The following is a 27,772-nucleotide window of genomic DNA, read 5'->3' on the forward strand; positions in this document are numbered from 1 at the left end:
ATTTACAAAAAAATATGTTTTAGTGTAGGCTTCCCTGAGGGTAATGAAGAACACATTCCAATGTTAATACCAATAAATAAAGGCCTATCATTAATCTATGACGTCAAAATATCGGGGTGTTTATACGGAAGAATACAAGGGCGTCAACTCGAAATAAATTAAAATGGGTTAATGTCAAATTCAGATATTGGCTCCCAGAAGACTATCAATTAGATTTATTAAATAAAATGTTGGTAAAGTGTTTTAATATCTACATGGCAATCCTCAACGTTCATTTAAACGAATTAGTTTGAGAGCATTTTTCATGTTCTTACACGCCGTTCAATTATGAGACAGAAATTGCTACATCGCGATGTCCTTCCTGGCCTAAATTTTGCTATTGTTCGAAAAATTGATAACCAGGTTTATATTTCAGCTCTCCCGCTGTATAAATAACTATTGATTTTGAAAGTTACAAATAATGCAATTGGTTTGCTTCCATTTCGTGTAAACAAAGTTGTAATAGGTATTCTAGATTTCATTAACCTGAGTATTGAGATAAGTATGAGCATGAAGAGAGGTCTTGGTAATGGAGTGAGAGAGGATAAGTAGGAGGGGCGAGGAAAGAGGAGAGAAGGTGATATAGAAAGAGGGAGAAATGAAGAGATAAACAGAGAGAGGCAGAGCGAGAGAAAGAGAGAGAGACATGGATGGGGAAGAAACAGAGAGAGAGAGAGAGAGAGAGAAAAAAAAAGAGACAGACATGCAGGCAGATATGGACTGAAAGAAAGATTTTTTAGTTACCGCCCCCAATAAGGAACTCCTTACCCCTTCAATTAAAGAATTGCCAATCTCTCATAACGCTCAAGAAGTTTATCCAGACCCCTTTTTTCTAGTTTTGTGTCTCTGGATATAACGCTTTACATAGTGATGCATAAATATATTTCATTATCAATAATTTTAGGTAAATGCGTGATTTGTTGGCATCATAAAATTGCCCAATAATCTGAATACAAAAAAGAGAACATTTTCTTATCAAGTATTTCAGGTTTGGCAATTCATTAACGCTGGTATCTCGATGATCAAGCCCACAGGCTATAGCATTTCTTTACTGAGCCTTCATCATGCAATGTTGTACACAACAATATGCTTTCTCTTTGGTCTTTACATATTTTTTAATGCAAAGACGTAACATTTCTATTTATGTCCAAACAGTTCCTTTCAATTATTGAAATATCAACGCCCTCCCCCCCCCCCCTCCCACTCGCAATGGATCCTTTCCCTCCGTGGTCCATGTATTTGCTCCTTTATACCCTTTTTTCCATTTCTTTTTTTGGTTGGGTTTTCAATCAGAAACAATTTCCCCCCCCCCCCCCCGCCTTTCCAGGTGGTGGAGTTATAAGCGTGGGCAAACCGGTTCGTGCCCCCCCCCCCGAAAAACATAATGTGGCATACAACAAATATACAAAATAGAAAATAACCCATGGGTTGTGTTTTGAACCCCCCCCCCCGCCGCCGCTTTCATACTGTCAACTCACAAGGCACCTCCAGGGACAAAGATGTAATACAAGTTTGGGGGGGGGGGGTGCAGGGGGTGCAGGGGGGGAGGCTCGTAAGAGAAACCTGGTATGCATTAAAAGTATTTCTTTTCCTTTTTTTTCCTTAGTTTGTCTGCTTTTTTTTTCTTTCTTATCTCTTTAAAGCTTTACTGTTCTAGTTTATAGGAGGGATTAGACCTCCCTGCAAGGTCACTGGACAGGTGGTTATATCATCAAGTCAGCTCTCAATTAACATAAGAAAAAGAGGATCATGGGGGACCAATGGTCACCGATTAGGCATTGTTTTCTATATCGAGGAAGCAAGTAGCTACAAATAGGACAGTGTGGCTTTATGTTTTTCTTGTCTTTGTTTTCTTTGTTTATCCGTTTTTTTTTGTTGTGGTCTGTCAAAACTTCCCTGAAGTGTGCTCCCCTTTTCTTTCCCCACCCCCCCCCCCCTTATCTTGTTTTTAGCTTGCCAGATATTTTTTTTCCTAGCACTGCAGAATATGATTTTCTTCCGTTTTCTACTCAGAATTTCTCGGAAGTTTGCACCCTTCCTCTCTTTCTTTCTCTCTCTCTCTCTCCCTCTCTCTCTCTTATTCCCTCTCTTTCTCTCTTAGTTTTATACAGAATCTTGGATCCACCTCTGCGCTCTTTTACTATCCCCTCCTAATTCGCTCCTTCTTACGTGACTTTTGAGTCTATTTCTGTATGCTCCACTGTTAACAGTCTACGTGCCCTGTGCTTCATAGAATGGCCAGTTGATCATGTAAATGTATTTGTAACTAATTGAAGGCCGTGCCGCACTTGATTAAATAATCAGATTACAAAAATCAGACTCCCAAAGTTCTTTTATCAGACTTAAAGGGAAGGTTGAGTATTCTGGGGAGGGGTGAAACATAATTTGTGAGCGTTATCATTATAATTATGCAAGTGTGGAAGAACATCAGAGAAAAAAATGTTCCCTGAAAAGCATGGCTCTGCAATGCCTGACAAGTAACAGCATAAACATCATATACATGTATGCGCCAAACGTTTAGGTTTGTTCTGGACATTGGTTGTTATGAGGTCTTATTTGTATTAGACCTTTTTAATGTCAGGCTGCTAGAATGTTTGCACCCCGTATTCGATGAGGTATATAATAATCTACATTTCATGTGAGTTTAAGCACATTTAAATAAAATGGTTGATATGCGCTCAAAACCTTTTTCATTGTCGGCTGCTAGAATTTTTGCACCCCGTATTCGATGAGGTATATAATAATCTACACTCCATGTGAGTTTCAGCACATTTAAAGCAAATGGGAAATTAGCATCGATGTACATGTATTAACCCCACCCCCTTCTAAATACTCTAGACGTTATATGCGCTATACGTTTAGGTTTGTTCTGGACATTGGTCGATATGCGCTCAAATAAGACTTTTTTAATGTCGGTTGCTAGAATTTGTGTACCCCGTATTCGATGAAGTATATAATAATCTACATTTCATGTGAGTTTCAGCACATTTAAAGCAAATGGGAATTAGCAACGAATGTATTAACCCCCACCCCCTTCTATACTCTAGACGTTATATGCGCCAAACGTTTAGGTTTGTTCTGGACATTGGTTGATATGCGCTCAAATAAGACCTTTTTAATGTCGGTTGCTAGAATTTGTGTACCCCGTATTCGATGAAGTATATAATAATCTACATTTCATGTGAGTTTAAGCACATTTAATGGAAGTGGGAATTAGCGGCGAATGTATTAAAGGCCGAAACCCCATTCACCGATATACTCTCCACGTTATTCGCTATTAAAGAAAATATTTGTTCTGGACATTGGTTGATATGCGCTCAAATAAAACCTTTTTAATGTCGGCTGCTAGAATTTCTGCACCACGTATTCGATGAGGTATATAACAATCTACATTTCATATGAGTTTCAGCACATTTAAATCAAATGGGAATTAGCAACGAATGTATTAACCCCACCCCCTTCTATATACTCTAGACGTTACATGTACTGACGTTATGGGCAAAAACGTTTGGGGGACACAAGAAAAATCTGCATCACCACCATTCGTATATGTTAAATGCAGGCCCCGCGGAACGGTTTTTCAAATTGGAGTATTAACGATCAGGTAGAGCGTAGCCAGCGAAGCGAAGGTGGCGTGGGGTCCAGGGGCTTTGCCCCAGTGGGGATCAAGGGGCGGAGCCACTGGAAGCTCAGGGGTATTAGACATTTAATTATGGTCAGATATGCGTATTTAGATACCTTATTTGTAACACTAGCAGGTAACTAATTGGCGTAGGGTTCAGGGGCGGAGCCCCGGAAGCTCAGAGGCTTAAGGCATTTTATTATGGTCATATGAACATTCAGGAGCCCGCCTTAGGGCCCTTGGTGGGGTCTAGGGGCACAGACCACGGAAGCTCAGGGGTTTTAGGAACTTAATTACGGTCATATGAGCATCCAGGGGCCCATCTTAGGGCCCTTTGTGGGGTCCAGGAGCGAACCCCCCATATTGTGACACTGGCAGGTCACTATTTTTTCTTTCTTTCTCCTTTTTTCTCTTTAACAAACTTTAACAAAAAAGTGAGAGGGGCTCGAGTCCAGCTAGCCCCGCCGTTCTGCAGGGCCTGACATGAAGGCTTCTAAATAAGCATTTATTTTTGCCTTATACTGTAGTTTGGGAATTTATAATTTTCCAACGAACGCATAAACAAGTATAATTTTAAAAAAGTTGAGAAGAAATCCCGGAAAATCATGTCAATTCAGCAATTTTTTTTTTTTTTTTTTTTTTGGGGGGGGGGGGGGGGTGGCAACTACAAACTGCCTCTGACCGCCTTTTCTTGCTTTCCTTTTTCTTTCTTCCTTCTCTTCTCTTTTTATCATCCTTTACTCTTGCTATATTCTGAAAAGTGTGTCACAACCACCCACCTACGCCATGGTCCATAACGAGTGACAAAATGCCTACGACTTTCGCCATCATCTATTTAAACCCGTATACTCGATTAAAATTGTAAGAGCGCCGTTGCTTTTATCATGACAAAAGAAAAATCTCGGTCAAGATCATTCCAGCTCTTCTAATTGAGTTTTGCAAGATGCGGTCAATGCGAACAAGAAGAGCATCTAATCCTTTATTCGATTCCAGTTGAGAATTATCTGTTTCTTATCCTGCATAGGCCGGCTAACATCGCTAAACATCAAATGAAATAATGTTGTAATTTTGAACTGCCATGAAAAGTCCAGACAATGAGGAAAGCCTTTTTTGTGGCATCATCATCCCCTCTTGCAAGTCATCCGCATTTACAAAGAAGGTTGATTAAAACCAGTGGCGGATCAGGACTTGATATGTAAGGGGTGTACGAAGGCGTCTCCGCGGATCTTTGAGTGGGGTGGGGGAAGATGGTGGTGACGGCGCGGAATTTAGGAAGGCATCTCCGTAGTCAACCCGCTGCTAATATTGTTGCCTTTTTATTGGTCCTTCATAGGGGAGGGGCGCACCAGGCGCACCTTGGGTTCCGCCATGTACTGGAGTCGCTAATGACGTCATTTACGGGAAGTGTTATAAAATCTAGGTGGAAGGTATAATTTTGCTTGTGATGAGGGCGCCTTCTGTAATGTCGGCCTAATAGTGTGAGCAGAGAATGAGATCGAGACTAAGAAGCCGGGGATGAGACAGATGAAGTTTAAGATGAAATTTATGATTGAGATTAAAGAATAATCATGGAGAAATATGTCAATTTCTCCCTGAAATGAATTTAAACAGTAACATATACGGATCCCAACATGGAAATTATTTAAATAATTTAACTCGTAGCAGTTACCAAAACAAAAACAACAATATATATATATATATATATATATATATATTTTCATTCATTTCAAAGACTTTATTTTCTGCAATCAAACAAATCAGTTATACAACAAATATGGATAATTATATAAAACATAAGGTATGCAAACAATATACAAAATATAGAAACAAATGTATAATACATGAGTAAGAGTAAACTTATACGTTGGGCCATTGCGTGTATAAAGAAAGAAAGCAGAAGGTCGCCGTTATAAGCAAAAGCTTGAGTAGACGGTCAACCGAGCTAAAATAAAAATGAGATGTGAAATATTGGCAAATTAACAAGAAGAGGGGGCCATGATACTCAAATGATATATATTACAATTAAATGTGAATATAGACAGTTGTATTCAATATAAATAATTATAGAATTAGCATATGAATCTCATATTTATATGGCTACTAATTATACGTTAATGACAGAGATAAGAGAGAAACTAAACAAAAACAAGGGTGCAAGTGGTGCAAGTGGTGCGTGTGTGTGCAAGTGCAAGTGTCCTCAAGCGCCAAAATGTTGAATCATCAGTATTACTATGTAACGTCAGACCAAAATTTAATGTAGTTTCTAAAGTTTTAGAAAAAACGCTTAAAAAAAAAAAAAAAAAAAAAAAAAAAAATATATTTTATTTTTATTTTTTAAACCTTTATACATTATATTGTGAAATAATGTGTTTTTTTAGTGTAGCTTTAAATGAATAGAGAGATGTACACTGTTTAATATGTCTAGGGAGTGCATTCCAAATGTCTGGACCGTGATATCTTATGGACTTAAGCGCTAACAAAGTTTTAGGATTGTGTAAATGAAAATCAGTACAATTACGCGTTGGATATGAGTGAACATGGGAATTAGGAATAAATACGTCATGAAAAAGAGGAAGTGAATTTTGTGTGTATTTAAACATACAGATTGCTGTTTGATATAAGTGCAAATCACTCACTTTTAAAATGTTTAATCTATAAAATAACGGATTTGTATGAGCTAAGTAATTAGAACGAGTACAAATCCTAAGTGCTCTTTTTTGCAAGAGAAAAATTATATTAATCTTAGTTATACTACAGTTCCCCCAAACTACATTACAGTATGTAAAATAAGGTAACACTAATGCATTATATAATGTATAAAGTATTTTCTCGGGTACAAGATCCCTCATTTTACCAATTACCCCAACTGCCCTTGAAATTGATGTTGTAATATTATTTACATGATTATTCCAAGTAAGCTTTGAATCCAAAGTTATACCTAAAAATTTTGTCGATTTCCTTTCAACTATAGAAATATCATCAATAACAATGTTTATAACCTGATCAAAGTGTGTTTGGGAAGCACAAAAATTTATAAAACATGTTTTATCTAAATTAAGTGACAATTTATTGCATTTAAACCATGTTGAGATTTTAACTAATTCATTATTGAGAGTATAAATTAGAGTATTCAAGCATTTATGAGAATAAAATATGTTGGTGTCATCTGCGAAAAGCACGTAAGTAAGAAGTGGTGATGACTTTACTATGTCATTAATATAAATAAGAAAAAGAAGGGGGCCTAAAATTGATCCTTGTGGAACACCACATAACACAGTTAAGTTAATATATATATATATATATTAAATGGCAACAGTTGATGTTATTTTCAACTTCTTCAGCATGTTCAGAGTCTGAAAAATACAAATGTTTATTAAATGAAATAATGTAAAAGATAACTCCCAAAATTCCAATTATTACTCAAATATGACTATTTTTGTATTTAATATCGCCCTGCATTTTAGATATTGTAATGATTAGTTACAAATAAATCGGTCTTCTTCGAGAATGGCACCGCACCGCAATGGAAGTAGACTCAAGGCTTCCAGTCATTTTAACTTGTTATCATGTTTAATGTGTAATTCCTAGCTTTCTGGATTTAAGCAAAATCCAAATACGTCACTGTTATAGGATAAACAATTTAGGGGCCAGAGCTAACCCTAGTATTTGTAAGAATAAATAGAATAAATTACTAATTCAATATAAGAACAATTCTAATTGTAAGGTAACCGTATGAAGACTTACCCCCTCTAAACATCAAGTGATGCCATCTCCATAAATATTATTCCATATGAGATGCACAAACTACTCTCTTTATTGTGTCACATGATTTGACCAAAGTTTCATTACCCCCCCCCCCCTCCTAAAAAAAGGGCGGTCATAGTAAAAGGTATCACATTTGAAGCCATCTGTCTCAAGGTTTTTTATCTTGTTAAATGTACAAGAAATGTTTATTTATGCTAAGGAGGCCAATCTGTCTCAAGGTTTTTTATCTTGTTAAATGTACAAGAAATGTTTATTTATGCTAAGGAGGCCAATTCAAAACCAATTCAAAGGAAGCACATGGCACAAAATTGTTTTAATAAGGTTTCAATTATGCATATTAAAACTTTATTCGTTCACTTTAAATAACAAAGTAAAATTCGATTCAAAAGCATGTCAAGTATCTTAAAATGCAAGGGAAATAAAACGGTAATACAATTTTAAAGCTTATACTATGGATATGCATGCTACTAACTATATACATAAAAAACAAAAATATGCGAAGAATAAATAAAGTTAATAAAATCGTGGGCAAACAAATCAATGAAAAAAGAAACAAAAGAATCTTAACACGTATCACAGTGCATAAAATGAGTGTGTTATTGCTCACAGCATCAATACACTAAAGCTTTATATTTTTCTTGAATACTGCACACTTTTACTCTGTTGATCTACACTGTTGCAGTGAACCTCCGCAATATGTGAGAAAGAAATTCTTGTTTTTAAACTATACAGACACGATAGACTCGCAAAACAGTAAAAGCTGATAGCTAAAATGGTATTAACTACAGATTTCAACAAATTGATTGTAAAACTTGATTGTAAAAAGGGATGCTTAACGTGGGCAAATCTGTTAATAATTGTTTTCCTTCAAATTCACAAATCCCTGCATGCTGCAGTTCACAGTATAGATATGATATTAAACCCCAGTAAACTGATAAAGAAAAGAAGTGCAAAAAGTGAGCTCCTCCAAAAAACAAATGTCCTTAAAAACTATCACAGAACTTTAGGAACAGACTGTAGAACACATAGTACTTTGTGGGATTAAATTGTAGTACATCTGCACATGTAGTACTTTGTGGGACAGAAGTATAAAATGTTGCAAAATTCTATCATATAAAATGATGTAAATATCAGATCAATTATGATCATCATTATCATGTTCACCTACATGTATTGTGACATATACACCTCATGAACTACGTAGATGTGCAAATGAACTGCACTCTCAATTTCCATTCACATCATAGAACAAAAATAGTTGAGAAACAAGACAATATTCCTATATTTACTGGGTACATGTAATTCAACTCCAGATTATTACCATTTTAATCCAAAAATATACCAATGTGGGTAAATTGGTCAGTTAACATAATGATGTCGGACATTCTAATGAGTGATTCACCTGACAAAACTTATCTGTTGGACGGATATTCTATTGCCAGGTCATTCATATCAGAAAGTGAGAATAAAAGGTTGTCCACTTTCATTTATTGGAAGTGAAATCTAAATACAATACCCCCATCAACGGTCGGTGACAACTTAGTCAGTGGAAGAATTAACCCATGTACATGTACTCAAGATTCTCATGGATGCTTTCTGCTAAATATGATGTAATGATAGACTTAACATGACCTCTATAACATATCGACTGTTTGGAGCCATAAGGACGTTCACTTAATATATTTAAACACATTGTTAACACCTTTCTGAATCTGAACAGATGTGTCCAGTATAAAAGTGATTTCATCTCAAAATGTACATATCAAGACAAATTCTTAAGTTTAATTATCAAAGAGTAAACTGATGGCATGTATCATCTTTATACCTCAGTGGTAGAATTACAGACTACACTTTGCCCCCAAATACACCCATTCAATTCATAAATTGCATAGATGCCAAACAAAATAATTTGCCAACCTATTCAAAAAATTAGGAGGGAGAAATAGAAATTAAAAAAACAAATGCAAAGAATCAGTAATTCTATCTTCAAGCTAAAATAAATGATCTCGACTTAATGCGGACTCTACTTTACAAACAAATATGAGAGCATGTCATCATAATACTATGCCTTTTATATAAATGCAGATTGTTTCATTTTCCCTCTATTATAACACACTTGTATTTTCTATGCATCTCTAATGCTCTAGCAGTTTTATAATTCTTTACAATAAATCTCTCTCAAACCCTTGCCTCATTTATTTGGCTTCTCATTTGTCTATCGTACAATAATATACACAGATACAATACAAATACCAGAGACAAAAAGGCATTTTTACAATGCTTAGTTGGCGCAGTTCCTTTTCAAAATGTACAAATAATTTACAAGTAGGCGAGTTCAAGGTGTTTAGTCCCATATGTTACCAACCATGTCAAAACTTAAACTCAGTATATCTGATGATGAATGCATAGATGAAGGATTACTGGTAGACCAAATATGAAAGAAAATATTAATGTTTTTTGAAATGTTTACTTACTTTTATATCACAAGATCATGATTGAATTCTTGGGCGATTTCATGCAATGTATCCTATATGGCATATGTCCTTTCTCCACATACAAAGTGTATTTCCTTGATATGACCATGGAATTATGGTGCTTTCTTATCTCACTACTATTAGCCATAGTCATATCAAGTATTTTTTTCATTCATGGATGAAATGGATAAATGTCATTTGTATTTTTCTCTAAGCGCCATGAGCACCGAAAGGTGGGCCTGTGCGCTATAAAAGTAGCCACTATTATTGTTGTACATCACATCATGCATTGAATCACCCTAATAGCCAACTCTGACAGTGTGTGAGCAGAATTCTTCCCCAAGCAGACAAAGTAAACTATGTTCAATCATAATTCCATGCTAGTTGGTAACCTATGGAACACATAAAGACTGAATGCGGCCTTGAACTCGCCTAGTGTCGGACCTTCTGGAGGTTCCATTCTGTGAACACAGAATCCCTTATCATACAATGGAAGATATAATAGTACATGTATCTAGTACATTTTTGCAACACATTGAGTAATCATAACACGGTCTCAACTAATTCCGCAAAATCAACTCTGGGGCAAGTTAAATACCTTATATGGTACATGTACATCACATAGAGATGTTTGGATTATAATAATAATAATAGTACGTTCTTATATAACGCTTTTCAGGACCACAGGCCCTCTCAAAGCGCTTTAAAGATATATTTTATTACCCTGGTCATCGGATTGAGGCTTACCCGCACACAATGTATGCACAGTGCCCTGGCAAGCATTCCAGCCAGGCGTCATTTGTACTTCATTAGAATAGTGTTCAGACATTTCAAAAGGTGGTGAACAAGGATATTGAACTTGCCTTAAGTTGATTTTTTGATGTCTTTGTGACCATGTGCTATTAGAACTTCACGTTTGGTTATTTATTATCCATATCGCTCTTAACCAAGTATGTTTATGTATATTACAGTACTCTAAAAACTCTTGGAAAATGATAATTGCTTACGGAACGTGCATCTGATTTGAAATGAAAGTACTGATTTCAACTTCTTTATTTGATTCAACATAAGTTTATACCAGGCATGGTGGCTCAGTGGTTAGAGCGCCCGCCTCATGAACGGGAGGTCGTGGGTTTCGAACCTCGGCCGAGTCATACCAAAGACTTATAACAATGGGACCTTCTGCCTTCTAGCTAGGCGCTCAGCATATTAGATTGGAGAAGGGTAATAATAACATATTATGTTATGCAGGGCCCGCTGGAAGAGCAGTTTCATAATTGAAGTGGCTACCCTGGGTAAATAACACGTTATTATTATTATTTATTATCACAAATGCATAGATTGAGAAAACAGCTTAACTTTTTATAGCACACATATTTCTTTTCTGCCTTGCGCTACTTCTACAAATTTGGAAATATCATGAAGCAGTGGCCAAGCTTCGAACACTGTTCCAGTTGTTTGGTTACTCCGTTGACATCGGACTAAGCCTAATTTCAAGATAAATGCTCTTAATGCCTTTTTGTACTACCTCATGCTTTACATACATATTATGCACAACACTACATTAGTGGAAGAAAGAAATAGAAGAAAAAATTCAACTAAAACAAAAGGGGAAGGAAAATATAATATCCTCCTAAAAAGAGAATTGTGAATATATAAATGATTCTTAGAATTTTTAACGATTCATTCTTTCTATGAATTAAACTAAAATGTTTTTTTTTTTAATGCGAAGGCAAAACTAACAACTATAGGAGACACTACAAGTAACACCACAATATTGAAAGCCAAAAAACATGAAGAAGAAGACATTTTCTACCATTTTCATTGGAGGATATCTTTATTATGGTTATGCAGATATTAATCTATTGGGGGAGGGCAACCAATATTATTTTTTCTAAATGTAAGGAGAAGAGCATACCAAAACTTCCAGCCACATCTGGTATTCATGGTCACTTTTTCTGGTCAAGTCCTTTTTACTGGTTGAAATTCATGGAGGTCTTAAGCGATACCATTTCTTGATGTGAAAAAGGCCATATACATGATTAAGCCATGAGTATAAAAGAAAGGATCTGACTCTAAACAATATAAAGCATCAGCATGCAATACTTTCCTATAGTACTATTACACACTGGTCATAAACACACGATTCAAGTAGAACTTTATCAGGCAATAATCAGATATGACAGATTTCTACAATATTTCCTGATCTACATAATAATAATATTTCAATTAAAATAAAGTAATTTTTTTCAATAGGTTGACACAATCAAGAATTAGTTTAAATCATTAGTACTATCAAAAGACTGCATTTAACTAAGAAAGGCACTTTATCATTCAAAACATATATAAAATCAACATAAATAAGATGAATAATTAAGTAAACAACTAATTATTCATTCCATAATCATATTATGTACTGCATTTTTACAAACTGTTTTAGCTTGGAGGGGGAGTGGGTTATACTAGTAGTCTTAATGAAAAGCATGTTTCAGATTTCATGTACTGGTACATGTATACTAATTTTTTACTTCTTAAAAAGAACACATTCTAAACTCAAGTTTGTTTAAAACCTATGTTCACATGTTATCTAATAACAGCTACTAACGCCTTCAAAATGATTTGTGAACTTGAGACTTGAAGAACTGAATGCTATCTGAAGACTATCTGCCTCCATACCCTATGAACAAAAAATATACAGAAAACACATTGCACTTGTCAACAATTCTCACCTTTTATTTTTCATCATCAATGCGGCATGCTACTTCTAAGGGGAGGAATTACTATTATGATTGATTATCATTAAGGAAGCCATTATAAGAAAGCAGCAATTTTAGTCATCTGCGTAGTAATGTATCAATATCAATAACAGACAGAGATTAGGTTATTTTTAAAGCTTTTTTTCTCTTTCATTTTTTACACACCATGCTGATTTTTTACATTTCCTAGCATTTCTTGTTTTTTTTTGTATTTTCTCACTGCAGTATATTTAAAAAGTACTTCAAACTCCCAGTCTCTTCGTCGAAATCTAGTACACATATTTACAAACAGATGCCCCCTTTTGACCGTTAGTACGTGTATATTCAAGTACAAGTTGATATCAATCGTATAAAATGTCAGTTAGTATATCTACATCATAGGCTTATCTAGGAGTTGCTTTTAAAATAAAATAATTAGTACAATATATGAATCACAAAAATTCAAAAATAGTAGAAAAACAAAACATACAATCATGCAGTTAAAAAAAAAGTATTAATTATCATATATATACAGCCATTTGAAAATACATGAGTATAAAGTACTTTTTGCACAGATTTTCAATCGATCCTCAAATAACAGAAATGAAGAAAAAGTGAGAGAATATTACTGAATAGAGACAACAAAGTTGTCAGCACCATTTTCTTATAGCATTATTCAATGAAGTAAAAGTTAAATTGTGACCTTTTTTCTGTTTCAAAATGGCATACTTTACCCATTGACTACTGATACTGTCATTCTCATAGGTTCATACAGGCAATGGTTTAACATGTAGGATTTTAAGGGTAATTTATGGAAGAAATTAATCAGGCAAATCCAACATATTCTATCCCATACATGACCATTTTGCATCAGATATTTTAGTACATAACACTGTACCCGATGCCTGACTGTATGAACATGCCAAGTCTCTCATTACCATAGATTTAATACTGGATTCACCACGTTCCCACAGGCAATGGGTCACCTTTGCATTCGGTGTGGATCAAGACCCTGCCACACTGTTAGGAGTGTTGTGTTCCATACACGCTGTATGTGTGAAAAACTATGACTGTGGTAGTCCACTGTTTCTTCCATTGGTCAAGCAAAGATGGTAAAGGGTTAAGTTGACAGCCCTCTCAGGGCATATTTCACAGGAAATAGTACTTTTGATGTTGATGACATGTATGTACTTGTACATATTCTAAATATCCTTGGTAAAGTATGGGACATGACATGTTCAAATACCTAGGACTTGCTGATGTCTAATGGTAAGGACATTCTTAACATAGGGTATCCCAACTACAACATGATGACTGCCCGCAAAAATACTTGAAGAGCTTTCTATTGTCAATGGCAGTGGTGGCCTTCTTGCCGATGACTCGTGTTGGGGACAATGCAGAGTTCCACCTTCTCAGGTTGCAGTCTCTTTGTTCAAGGATGCACCTCTGCTCCAGGATGAGGGTCAAATTGTCTTGACCTCTGACCTCTTCTCCTGCAACCTTTGACCCTTTTCTGGTTGACCTTTGGACTCGATTCTTGTCATCCGACTGCAACGTGACTGGCAGCACCAAACACCATTACACAGGTGGCAAATAATGCTTCATGTATGCCATTATCTCCCTCATGAGTAGTGCCAGTTCTTCCGGTTTTACCCCTCTTCTTCATTCAGAATTGAGCATACATGTAAATACATCATGCAACCATCTAAGGCAAGATGGTGTCTTTCGATTGCCCATTGCTTCCATGCAGTAGATCTTTGTCATGACCTCACTGGTTTTCTGCTCATCCAACTGATGCTTCTGACAAATACAGAGTCTCTCATCTTATTATGTTCAAAATTTATTCAAGGTGCGATCATAACTCTAGGAATCAAAAACAGATCCTAATATTTCTACACATTCCATGGACTATCACTTTATATCATTAATAAACTTTAGATGGTTGTTGCTAGAAGGATATCTCACCACAACTCTCACACTTAACCCCAAGTCCTTTCCTAGAGTGCATTGAAGAAACATCCTGTGTCTTCAAAACATTTTCCTTGGCATTATCGCATGCAGTACAACAAAACCAAGAGGTGGTATCCCAACAATTAGTCAATTTACAAATTAGAAATTAAAAAAAGAACTATCCGCAGACTAGGAGGTACAGCTCATTTTATATTATAGGTGGGGTTTTTAAAGACAGACGTGGACGGCTTATAGATGGGGTTCTCTCCGCCCTCCCAAGTGGCGTTGGCCCGCTCCTTCTCAAAGTTCTGGAACTCTCTCCTGTCGTGAATGTATGTGAGCAGACGCCAGATGAGGAGGAGCGCTAAACCAACCAGGAAGACTCCAATGATGATTCCAAGGATGACCCATAGCATCTCAGGTGCTCCAGGACAAACTAGACAAGACAAGACAACAAGACAAGAAAGGTATGGTTATGAGTTAGTGTTGAAATGGAAATTATCTTAAGTTGAAATTAAAATAACTGATCATCTAAAAAATGATATTCTGAAATATTAGTGGGTTGTGTAAACCAACAAAATAAGAAATTAGCTTTGCAAGTTACATACATAACCCAAGTTTGGCGGGAATCCATCAAACAATTATTGAGAAAATGCGATCACGAGAATGGGACGTACTGACGGACGTACGGACAACACGAAAACAAAACGAGGAAGAGAACTAGAAGAAAAAAAGGGATCTACAATAGAAAGCAAAAGAGTGTGAGAGAAAAGTAGAAAGAATGATTAAAAACAGAAGGTATGGGGAAGAGAGGGTGAGGGAAAGAGAGAGAGAGAGAGAGAGAGAGAGAGAGAGAGAGACAAAGAGAGCACACTTAAGATAACTTGTTCATACTTACTTTTGTCTTCTTGTACTTCTATGTAATAGGTTCCATTTGGGAGGATTTCATAGGTAAAGATAACATGGCACTCATCATCGTCTGTAAATCTACACTCCTGATGACCTGTCACAAAGAAAAGGGTATTAAACATGTTACATCACCAGTTATCAACATGTGACCAATCACCAACAAGACAGATTCTTAGTACACATTAGGGTTTGCCCAAGTATACTGTTGGGTCTAGAAACCTATCCGAGCTCCAGGCTTTGGCAATCTTTCAAGCTTCATGTTGTTATATTTGTGTAAGAAACAAGCATGCTTTTGGCTACAAAGCCATGCATGACTAGTTGATTTGCAAGTTGTGTTTGTGTGACTGTGTCTTTGTGTGTGAGTGACAAAATTTGTAAACTTGTATGTATGATGATGTGGATGAAGTTATATTTCTTTCAAACACATACAGAGGTAGTGTATGATTGTGTTTAAGTTGAGTTTTCATTAAAATATAAGCAAGATCACGGTGCCAAAGGGGTTTGGGTTGGGCGTTAGTTGGTTGCCCAAGCAATGATAATAAGGATGTGTGCATGTCTACCCCTTAAATTTGTTTCACCTATTATCGGTACAATATTAAAGGTGCTGTGGTTTTTAGTGTACATGGGGTGTGACTCCAGTATAAATATGAACACCATGTAACATTCTCTCTGAGGGACGGATGTACAGATCACAGCTACAAGTGTTGACCAATCAAACGTCAAAAAACAAACCCCAGGGTATGAAACCCCACAAATATAACATGAAGCTTGAAAGCCTGCCAAAGCCTGAAACTCCAAGATTTCAGGGCCTGAAATCAGGAAACAAACCAGAAACTACAAATTTTGACCAATCAAAATGAAAACAGATCCCAGGATATGAAACCCTACAAATATAACATGAAGCTTGAAAGCCTGCCAAAGCCTGGAACTCTAAAAATTTCAGGGCCTGAACTCAACAAAAAACCTGGAACATGCAGACATATTTATTTTAAATTTTTCTCTCTTGCTGTTTGCTTCTATCTTCTACTTCAGGTGCCTTGCCAGAGTTTGACATTGGTGACCACACATCCAAAATTAGTCTAATCTTTACTCTTCCAATTAGTCAACTGAAAGAGGGAAGAAACTACCGTACACATAGCCCAGCTTCCCCACCCTCTCCACATTATGGTATCCACCACAGCTTCATATATGTTACGTTACGAAAAAGCAAAGCATTCATTCATTCATTAAGAGGATACCAAATACTTTGTATATGTTCTTACTTATTCTTTATTGCTGTTATGAATTTATGTTCATGATTTTGTTATTATTATTATTTTTATATATATATTTGTTTAACTATTGTTTCTAATTATGTTTAACAGGGTCTCATGGAAGACCACCATTATTGGTGATTATGAGTCACCCTGTCTAAATATCAAAAATAAATAAATAAATAAATAAATAATACAGAGAGAGAGAGAGACAGACAGACAGAGAGAAGAGGATTGTACATACCTTCTTCCCTCCTGAGCTCCTTAACTACATAGATAGGGTGGGGACAGTTCTTGCACTGTGATTTGTTGTAAGCTCCGGTGTGGAAGGCTCTACACTGTACACAAGGCTGGTTGATGTCACACTCACCAGCACAGTCCTGAAGAGAGAGAGAGAGAGAGAAACAGAATACATGCATTAATATATCAGAGTGTAGTATTAAAGGGCTGATTTGAAATGCCCTACATACGAGACAAGGCTGTATTGTGTGTGATATCTTGATAACAGAGTGTAATAAGCTCTGGTGTGAATGGCCATGCACTGTACACAAGGCAGGTTGATGTCACAATCCCTGAACACAATCCCGAAAAATATCAGATTTTAAAAACAAGCTCTTGACTCGTGAGGAGGCGCGATAGCTCAGTTGGTAGAGCAGTGGTCTCGTAATCCGGTGACCCGGGTTCGAAACCAAGGCGATGCGCTAGTGCCCTTTGGTAAGGCATTAATCCTCATTACTACAGTGTAGGTCCCTCGGAGGATAACTGGAGACTGTGGATCGGGAGCTAGTGGATGGGGGGGGGGGGGGGGACTGACGGAAAATATTATGAGACATTTTAATTCATGACGCATGTTAATTGTAGGCAACATGAAATTGAGAGGCACATGCACATTAAAAATAATTATCCATATTTATGTACATCGTTTTCTATTGTTAAATGTTATATTTATTTTCTATCATTTGTATTTTCACAGTAAAAAAAAGCCATTGGAAACAAAATTTCTAAGTAATGTTTGCATGCAGGGACCAATAAAATAATCTTGAATCTTGAATCTTGACTTATGTGTCTTTTAAAATGCAGCATTGTGAAGCACGCTATGGTACTACTTCAATTTTGGCAGTTTTTTATTCAAAGCAGATTACCACATGATAGGTGAAGAAGCCTCAGGAAACGGAAAACATTTTTCATCGAAACCAAAAGTAAGTTTACTTACTGGACATATTTGACAGGTAGCACCGGAGTACTTAGGATCATTACATTGACACTTTCCACAATCACAGGTCCCTACTCCATTACAGATCTCCTGTAAAAGGCAACAAAAAGAAAAATAACATTGTTAACATTGAGGATTAATTCTAGATATATGTAAAATGTTATCATTATGTCTCCAGCGATTCCAAATATCAAAGAATAGGAGTTAATAAAGACATGCTCAAGTTGCTTTTGAGTTGTACTCATTAAAGCAAACCTAAAGAATGACAAGAAACATAAAATCAGACATTATAAATTGAAACTGAATGAACAAAGAGTCTATCTGCCAATCAGAGCCTGTTAGTTTTCAATTCAATTCAATTCAATTTATTTCCACTTTAAAAACAATTTACAAATCAATAACATATACATATGAATACTAGTGGCGGGATTATGAAAAGCACTAATTGGCTTATTGAAAATGACCCCCTTACAAGTATACACATAACATAGAATAAATTGTAAGAAAATATCAAAAATTATACAGGAAAAACATAACAAAAACATCGAAATTAAAAATTTAAAAAATTGATAAGGAAGAAAAAGTATAACATTGCTGAATCAAGTATCCTCCTCTGAGAGATACAATAAAAACTAAGCCCCTCACCCTCTTTGGAGCTCAACAAGCATTATTAGATGTTGGACACTCAAAAAACATTAACATGCATTAATTATGGAAGTGTCTGTTATCAAAGTAGTCAATTTTTATTGTACACCCTTCAAATTTACATCATCAACCCTGTGACAAATTAAAGATCAACAAGTGTTGGGGTCAAGTGGAAAAGTCTCTGGACTGTGGACTACAACTAGGTATGGGGTTTGAATCCCTGCCGCAGCACTAACGTCCTTTGGTACGACATTAGCAGGCTTTCGCAAACACGACGGTAACACGAGCAAAAAAAACAATCTGCGCATGCGCCAACCAGAAATTTTCGCCATTATAGCGTTCGTTACCTAAACATGTATCCCCGTAATTCTCCCGTCGTCTTTGCTTCTGTCGTCTTTGCGGAAGCCCTCTATTAAGAAGGTACCTGCTAGGATTTATTGCGTTAAAGCACAGAGTAATATGGTTGCAAGAACTAAAGTCATGGTAATAATATCCAAAATCCTTTGAAAGCGCATTGAGACATTAAAGCCTGTCACTGGCAGGTGGCTATCTCATCAAGTCCGCTCTTAATTAACATAAGAAAAAGAGGATCATGGTGGACCAACGGGTACCGCTTATGTATTGTTTGCTCTATAGAGGGCGCACGTAGCTACAAGTAGTACAGTCCCGCTTTAAGTAATAATGTTATATGTGCTATACAAGAAAAGCATATTATCATGATCATTATTACTCTTACTCACCCCATTTGGAGCTCTACAGGTATCATTAGATGTAGGGCACTCACAAGCACTGCCTTGATAACCTTCTAAACAGCCACAGAAGTTACCAACATCTTCATCGCAAAGACACGTTCCTTTATCACTACCTGTGTGTAGAAGAGATGCATATTGGCAATACTTTGAATATTCATACAAGGCTTAAAGTGTCTTGGTAACATCGTTGAAGGTTGATGAAAAAAATTGCTTAATTTTTGTATAAAATGTTACTTACTATATTCCTTCTACTGTACTAACCCTCTAACATGCAAAAAATCCTGAAAGAATTCTCAAACCACGAAGATATCTATGGTTTTCATTGCACTGCACTCCCCGTAAAAAGGAAGGGGAGAAACCCAGGTGTACTGGTACATCTGGGGGGCGTTTCACAGAACTTGTCATCGGTGACAAATGACAGCTTTTGTTATAAGCTACTGAAATCTTTGCTTCTGATTGGTTATCACCACATTTGTCACTGATTTTTGTTATTTTTCATTGAAAAAAAGGCTCGTGAAACTGTCCCTGGACATCCTAATCACTTTATATAGTGCGAAGAGACAAGAGGGTCTCTCCCTTGTCCCCTCCAGGGCGCAGACAATAGGGACTTTTAGATTGAGTGGACGAGAACGGCGTGAACGTCCACTGATCATACGTGTCTATGGCAAGCCGTTTTAACATTTATTCCTATTTCTTGATATCAAGAATTACCATTGCTTTACAACAGAAAATCATTTCTTGATATCAAGAAATAGGAATAAATGTTAAAACGGCTTGCCATGGTCATGCATGATCAGTGTACGTTCACGCCGTTCTCGTCCATTCAATCTAAAAGTCCCTAATGCTACATAAAGTCAACATACCTCCGCACACCTCTCCTCCTGATCTTGGGCACAGGTAGTTGTCGCACTGACAGTACTCTCCGGTGATGATACGGTTAGGGTCACCACGCGTGTCACATTCACATTCACCGCATACGCAGGTGCCTCTACTGGAGCACTCTACAGTAGAATTGGGTCTGTGTGAGGGGAAAAAAAGCAAGAAACTTTGTAAGGTTTCCAGCATTTCAGGAGAACAATGTTCCCTAAATTTCCCTGATGGAATTTAAAAATTCCAGGACAAAAAAAAAAAAAAATCAACTTTGAAATATCTTCATTTAGTGGATAAATTGTTTGGACACAAAAAATATGCAAAAAAGTAAATAAATAAAACATTATATTACACTATCTTCTTTTAAAGAGAGATTGACTTCTTTCTTTTGGAGCCTATGAAATACCTGATATTTCACTGATTAATTAAACTGAATAAGGGAACTCATTTTCCAGGTTGTCCCTGACTTCCAAAATAGCTGGAAACCCTATTTGAATGTACTGCTCTGGTGGCAATGGCTTTGATGCCAATCAATATCTATAGGAGAATTTCCAACTTCAAGCAAGAACCCAACACTATTACAAACTCTAATCCTAAGTCCAACCCTAACCCCAAATCTTTGATGTAAATTCCACAGAACAAATATGGCCATAGGCAATGTCGGATCACCTATTTAAGACCGGGGCCTGTATTCAATTAAATACTTATCTAAAATAGTTGAGTATTTCACTAAATTTTAGCTTTAATACTGGTAGGCAAAATACTTGTCCAACCTCAGTATTCAGTAGAAGCTATTTAGCTCCCTTAGCAGAATTATGCCAATTATTTTGATTTCCTTGATTGGCAGGTATATGATCTTTATACGCAGTCGTTTTAAGCTCCGCACAATTATATTAGCGCACTCATAATGTGACACATTAAATGTGCATTATTTGGGATTGACTATGTGACGTCACAATGTTTATAGGTAATTAATTTGCCTAAAAGTTGGCTTACTAAAGTAAAATACTTAGATGTGATCTGAATAAAAGATACCACATTAAGTCAGCTAACCCAACTGCTTAGTAAAATACTGACTTAGTACGCATTCTAAGTTGAACATGGTCCCTGAAATTGAATTGATATACTTACTGTACGCAGCTTGGGTCAAGCCCTTCAGCCTCGACTCTGTCACATTCGCAGGTCCTCCCTGATCGTCCTTCGTTACACATACAGGCACCACATGTGAACGTACCATGGAAGTTACATTTAGTGGAGTTGGGCTCCGGCTACAAAGGGAATATACAGATTTAAATAACACATTATGATGTAACGTTCCTATGCACTTCCAAAGAGCTTTGAAAATGATCAACCTAGCTTAAGCTCCAGCAGCTGTTAGTAGCACACAGTTGGTGGATGTTTGATAGCATTGGCCTCAATGTGAAGGGGGCATGCACTACCTGTTTCCTCTTTGAATCAAACTCTTCATCACAACAAAAACATGTTTGTTAGGATTCATTTATAATCTACACTTGTAACACTGCTTAGGGAGGTGTACTCCCTGTTCCTCTGAAAGGCTTGTCAGGTTTGGCACGGTTAGCCGCCTCCACAGGATTTGTTTAGATGCATAATGAATGACAACTGCGGGCTACAAAGGACTTGAGGTATCTAGTGAGCTCTGTGAGATACAGAAATGTCAAACATATTACACTTAAGGTCATCATTAAAAAATGCAGCAGTTTTGCCTCGTCATATCTAAATGAGCCTTTATTAAGCGTTTTATTACTCCCAGCCCATCAACATAAATGGGAGGGGGGGGGGGGGTTGAGGGAGGTTGTCTTTTAAATGTAGGTAACCCCCCCCCCCCCCCCCCACCAACAATTTGTTGGTTACTGCAGCCTCTTCTCAAAGTCAAAGTCATCCATTTTCCCCAAAAATATTTATTGCATCAACCAAGCCTGGATAGAGGTGATGTGTATGTGCCAGGCCATTGTCTCAAAAGCCATCATTAGTAGAAGAATGTCTGCCAACATCTCACTGAAACCACTGCACTAGTGCACTTTGGTAAGGCATGATAGCCATAGGTCCCCTGGTTGCTTTCTTATAAGCATACACATGCTTATATGAAAACAACTAACTATATATGAAACTAACTATATGAATAACTTGAAACATGTTACCCCAATTTAATTTTGCTCGCAAACTATGAGTTACATACCTCACTGCTGGAGCAGTCGCATTCACAAAGTGCTTTCACGTTGAGGACAAGATTTTCTGTGAAACTGGTCGGACCTACTGAAATCCTGAGAAACAGAAAAAGAAATATCAAGAATAAACATTAGAAAACTGAGACTTCATGCTCCTGAATTTGTTCCTGTGTCACAGACGTGGACTATTGCGTTTAGCAGTAGATCATAAGCATTAAAATGTCTGTATCATCAAAAATATGTACTTATTTGATACAAAGCTGCTTAAACTGGGTAGTGAGTGTCCTTTTCATTTTTGTTATTAGTCAGTAAAGAGAAAAATCCCAGTCATGTTTCAAAAATTGTACAATTTGCTTAATAGCTTGTGCACATACTAACACTCTTCTGCCAGCTAAATGAAGCAATAAATCCTACATACTTCTTCCTCAGTAACATAATGGGCATGACTCATTTAATGAGTCTACGGTATCTATTTTTATGTTTCTATTCACTTTCTGTAATTTTGTAAGCACTATGGTACCTTTTGTTTTGTTAGTGCTCCTAAATACTCCCAATATCATTTATTAAATAACTATTGAATGATTATGATTATGATAATGACATACGTGTGCATTCCATTGTTGACTGTGCAGCTCAAATTCTTCATGGTAATACCGACATCAAAGCTGATTTGATCCCCTAGCTTGAGTCCCATACAGGTCTGTTTATCCTTGGTAACGGAGCCGTCTAGACAGTGGGCCACGTAATCTACCTCAAACAGGTCTGCCCCGGCCTTGTCTCCTACCGTCACTTCAGACGTGATATTCTGCAGGAGGTAGGGTGCACGGATATGAATGAATTGTAAAATTGCTTATACAATAATGACCTCCAATAAACAAGTTGAAATCCCTCCCCAAAATGTACTTGTCTGGAAGATAATCGTTGGAAGAAAAGTTCCCCTGAATAGGACTGCTCTTCAAATGCTCAATAAATTGAGTTTTGATCAGAGATAGCTGATATGTTCTAACTAAACATAATGTTCATTCCACTTGTGTGTGTGCATAGTCCCACATCCGCATAGACGGACTCAATAAGAGCAGATAGATAGTTTAATGAGCCAATGAAAACATCCATCATTTATTTTATACAACAAAGTTTCTAGATCCTTGTTATTTGATGTAAAAGGAATTCATTTCAAAGATTGTTTCATGTCATTGTCACTAACAATGTCTTACTTCAGCACTCACACAGAGATACATGTGAGGGCACTAACGTCTATATGCAATTTTGCGCAGTGTTACACAAGTATAGGCCCACACACAGTAAAGCTCACAAACTTTATGCCACTGCTGCTCATCGCATAATTAAAAATCATTAGATAGAACTGGAAACTATTGCACACAATTTAATGAAAATACTTTTGATAGTCTCAGTAATTCAATCACACGTGGCTGCATTTGACAAATAATTTGATTAGGATCTAGGAGCAAGTTGTATAAAAGGAATTATTGAATGAAAAATCTTAATCCCCCCCCCCCAAAAAAAAAACAAACAAAACAAAACAAAACTCAGCATCATGCATCAACAGATGTTGTAAATAAACTTACTAAATATATGTTCTTGATCAAATCTACAATGTTGGATGAATCTGCGGAAAGTCTGGCTGCCTTTGACTCATGAAAGTATTGTGGAAGATCCTGAAATTGGGGAAAATTTGAAAAAAATAATTGATTATCATTATCGTGATGATGACAATGGTGATGATGATGCCAATCACCATCACTACCACCACCACTACCACCACCACCACCACCACCACCACCACCACCACCACCACCACCATTCTCCTCCTCCTCATCATTAATATTAAAACTTATCACCATCAACATCATCATCAACATTCTCCTGCTCCTCCTGCTCCTCCTCATCATCATGACACATCATAATCACCACAACCACCATCATCATTATCATCATCACTACCACAATCATTGTGTTCATCATCACCATTACCACCAGCACCATCATCTTTCCTATCGTCATCATCATCACATCTATGACTATCACAAAGTCATTGTCATCGTCATCGTTGTCGTCATCATCATCATCATCATCATCATTATCATCACAACTATTATCATCACAACTATTACTATTACATCATAATTGTCACTGTCATCATCACCATCAACATAGTCACTGTAAGTAATGTAAACAACCAACACTACAATCATCCAACACTTCACACAATTTTTACCACCATCACCACCACTTTCATTGGGAGTAACTGATTGATGATATAATATCTTACCTCATAAAAGACAAATGGATCCTGTTTATCTACTTCAGCTTTCCCGATGGCGAAGATTGGTAGAATGCTGAGAGTCTCCATCTTCTGACTCAGCTTACTGATGGAAGGATAGTCCTAGACACAGCAGTAAAAAAGACAACAAATATTTGAATTATCAAAATACAAATCAAGACAAGAAACAGTAACAAAAGTCACATTTGTATAGCTTTTAATACTTAATGCCATGTTTATAAGCTCTTTACATTGTAATTATTATAACCCCGGTCATTGGATTTAATTGCTAATCCGCACATGAATGTGCACACACTTGGTTCCCTGGGAGTATTCCTGCCAGGTGCCAATTTACAAGCACACACATGCGACCACATTAATGTTTGCATCCTACCAGGTGCCCATTTAACACCTGGGTAGAGAGCAGCAAATGCCTTGTCAGAGATTGAATCCATGACCTTTGCATCTCCAGTCAAGTGCTGAAAACACTTTCATAAAAAGACATAAGAAAAATCTATTCCAACTTTATGGGCAACAGTCTATAACAAAGTCAATGCCAAATCTATACTATTGTTGCACATTGTAGAAATCAGTGAGTCAGATGATAGAAAATTAATCCAGAACCGATGTTAAGAGAGGGCCATAAACCAAAATGACTCAGGCCTATCCAGGATAATAAATTCATTGTAGCTAAAAACTGTAATCTTACCATTTCATTTGCCATGGTGTATTCAAAGCCAGTACTATCCATATGACACTTGCCATCATTGGGCTTTACGATACCGCCAAGCTGAAAAATAGAAAAACAAGAAAGACATGAGATATTAAGAAGAACATGCAGCTAACCAAATTTTTTTTTTTAAATGGATTTCATGTGTGATTCTTTATAGTTGGAGTATGCAGTAGCCATTTTCAATTAAGTATAGATACTATTCTATTCTTTTTTATATGAAAACCATTATGAACTGGAAGCTCCATACAAAGTATTAAAAAAGTAAACCAAGACCTACACAGTTTTAGGAAGAATAAAGGAAACCCATGAATTTCAGGAGTAACTCTTAAGCAGCCCTCCTGGTTTGGATTTGTCACTGAGACTACACTTGTTTTACTAAAAGGAACAAATGACTGTGATACAAGGCGTGTTTCACAAAGACTAAACTCGACTTTAATTGAGACTTGACTATGGCAGGCCATTTATGCCACTGGTTGCTCTCACCATTGGTCTCTCAATTATGATCTTTAGATAATATTTTTTCCTTCAATAATGAACTATCAAAAAAGCTAAATTCTGTAGATGTGTGACCATGATTGGTACGTCCCTTTAGAGACTGATGCCAGTAAATGGTGAGAATAAACAGTGACATGAACAGCCTGTTTTTAGTTAAGTCCAACTTAAAGTCGATCTTAGTCTTTGTGAAACATCCCCTGATCATGCATAGAATCTACAAAGAGGCTTATTGACAATGAGTCGATACACACCTTTCCATCTCCAGCGATGTGGAAGCTAGCATCAGTGGTGTACACAAGCAGATGCCTGGCTCTCTCCCTCCAGCCAATCTCATCCTAGAGGGTGGGAAAGGGAGGGATAGGGAGGAGGGGTGGGGAAGGGAGAGAGAGAGGAGGGAGAGGAGGGATGGGGATGAGATGTGAGGGAGAGGAGGAGATATGAGGAGAGGGGATGAGAGAAGAGAGGGGAGGAGAAAAAGAGGAAAGATGGAAGGGTGAAGAGGTGTAGATGAGAGACGAGAGGGGTTGGGAAGTGAAGATGGAAAATGTGGAAAGAGATTAAAGGAGGGAAGGACATACATGTAGTGCAGTATGTGAAAAGAAGGAGATGGAAGGAAAGAAAAAGAGAATGCGGTAAAGGAGGCAAAGGAGGAGATGCAAGAGATGTGAAGAGAGAAGAGAAGGAAATTAGGAGGGAAGAGGGAGAGAGTGGGGAAGAGATAAGAAGATAACAAGAAGGATACAGGGAAGGAGAAGGGAAGTGGGATGGTGAAATGAGAATAAGGCATCAGTAAGATAACAATATGATTATTGTGTTTTCTTATAAAAACAAATTTAACAGTGATTTTTTTTCTTCAAAACCAAGAATTTTAAATACTTATGCAATCTGTACTGCATTTACTTAAGGTACCTCACCCCAAGCCCCCCCCCCCCCACCTCTGTGTAGTACAGACATTCAAATTAAGAAAGATAGCCGATGTAACAAGAATTGTCATAAACATCATCAGTCGACAAAATACACAGAAAGAAACACGTGGGACAAATGAGTGTAGATTGATCCACAGTATCAGTTTTAAAAATGTACACAGAAACAAATGTATGGGACTACAGAGTAAACCAGAGTCACTTACTGTGCAGACTGTGGCTTGCATTAGAGCGTCCATACCACCTTCAGGGCTGTCAAGGTTACCAGAACTATTAACCTTAGAGATCTCCTCCTGATCAACAAATAGAACAAAATATATCATTTAAATATCTTAATATTCAGTAGTTGAGTCTGCCCTTATTTTCAATAAAATGAGTGATGCGTAGGGATGTAGATTCCTAGAGAAGGTTTGTTTTGGGTAAAGATGAAAATTAGTTTCTGAGCTTTTATATTCTCTGTACATGTATGTCAGTTAGCAAGAATATCATAGCACAAATAATGCAATCACATGCAACTCAATTTAAATAAGAACTTTAACTTGGTAAAAAAACAATAACTTGCATATCTTTGAGACTTTCAAATGTAGATGATTATATACATAGACATACACTGCCATAGAACTACCCATATAGAAGGACCACCTGTCTTTTGTTTCCTTTGGTAAAGTTTCCCTTTGAAACATGCATAAACGAAAGCTGTACATAAAATGATCTGCTTGTTTGGTCTACATTGAGTAGTCTTCATTGCAGGTGTCACTGTATTTTGTATGAAAACCTGGATGACTTACAGTAAATCTATCTGTCTCAAGCGTGAGTGGAAGAATATTATGGAAGGAGAATGCTGGACCACACCTCTTATTCAAACATGGATTCTCTAACCTGGTGGGGAAAAGAAAAGAAAAAGTTAAGTGTTAACAAGAGGAAAAT

At 36.8% G+C, this 27,772-nt stretch overlaps 1 protein-coding gene across 1 annotated transcript in view; it reads right to left on the minus strand.

The window, feature by feature from the left end:
* Positions 1–14,259: 14,259 nt before the first annotated feature.
* LOC373364 (integrin beta-C subunit) overlaps positions 14,260–27,772 on the minus strand; it is a gene marked incomplete at its 5' end in the record, with an annotated part of 58,815 nt that continues 45,302 nt past the window's right edge. Inside the window, 21 exon segments of the mRNA NM_214565.1 lie at positions 14,260–15,021; positions 15,484–15,588; positions 16,992–17,127; positions 17,961–18,050; positions 19,346–19,470; positions 20,221–20,375; positions 21,359–21,495; positions 22,425–22,485; positions 22,488–22,496; positions 22,498–22,504; positions 22,506–22,509; positions 23,019–23,035; positions 23,038–23,183; positions 23,186–23,192; positions 23,194–23,218; positions 24,000–24,089; positions 24,704–24,817; positions 25,404–25,484; positions 26,174–26,257; positions 27,052–27,138; positions 27,634–27,724. Of these exon segments, the coding sequence (NP_999730.1) occupies positions 14,789–15,021; positions 15,484–15,588; positions 16,992–17,127; positions 17,961–18,050; positions 19,346–19,470; positions 20,221–20,375; positions 21,359–21,495; positions 22,425–22,485; positions 22,488–22,496; positions 22,498–22,504; positions 22,506–22,509; positions 23,019–23,035; positions 23,038–23,183; positions 23,186–23,192; positions 23,194–23,218; positions 24,000–24,089; positions 24,704–24,817; positions 25,404–25,484; positions 26,174–26,257; positions 27,052–27,138; positions 27,634–27,724 (1,804 nt within the window). The 3' untranslated portion in view covers positions 14,260–14,788.

Source organism: Strongylocentrotus purpuratus, unplaced genomic scaffold (assembly GCF_000002235.5).
Source record: "Strongylocentrotus purpuratus isolate Spur 01 unplaced genomic scaffold, Spur_5.0 spur5_scaffold_19, whole genome shotgun sequence".
Taxonomy (NCBI): domain Eukaryota; kingdom Metazoa; phylum Echinodermata; class Echinoidea; order Camarodonta; family Strongylocentrotidae; genus Strongylocentrotus; species Strongylocentrotus purpuratus.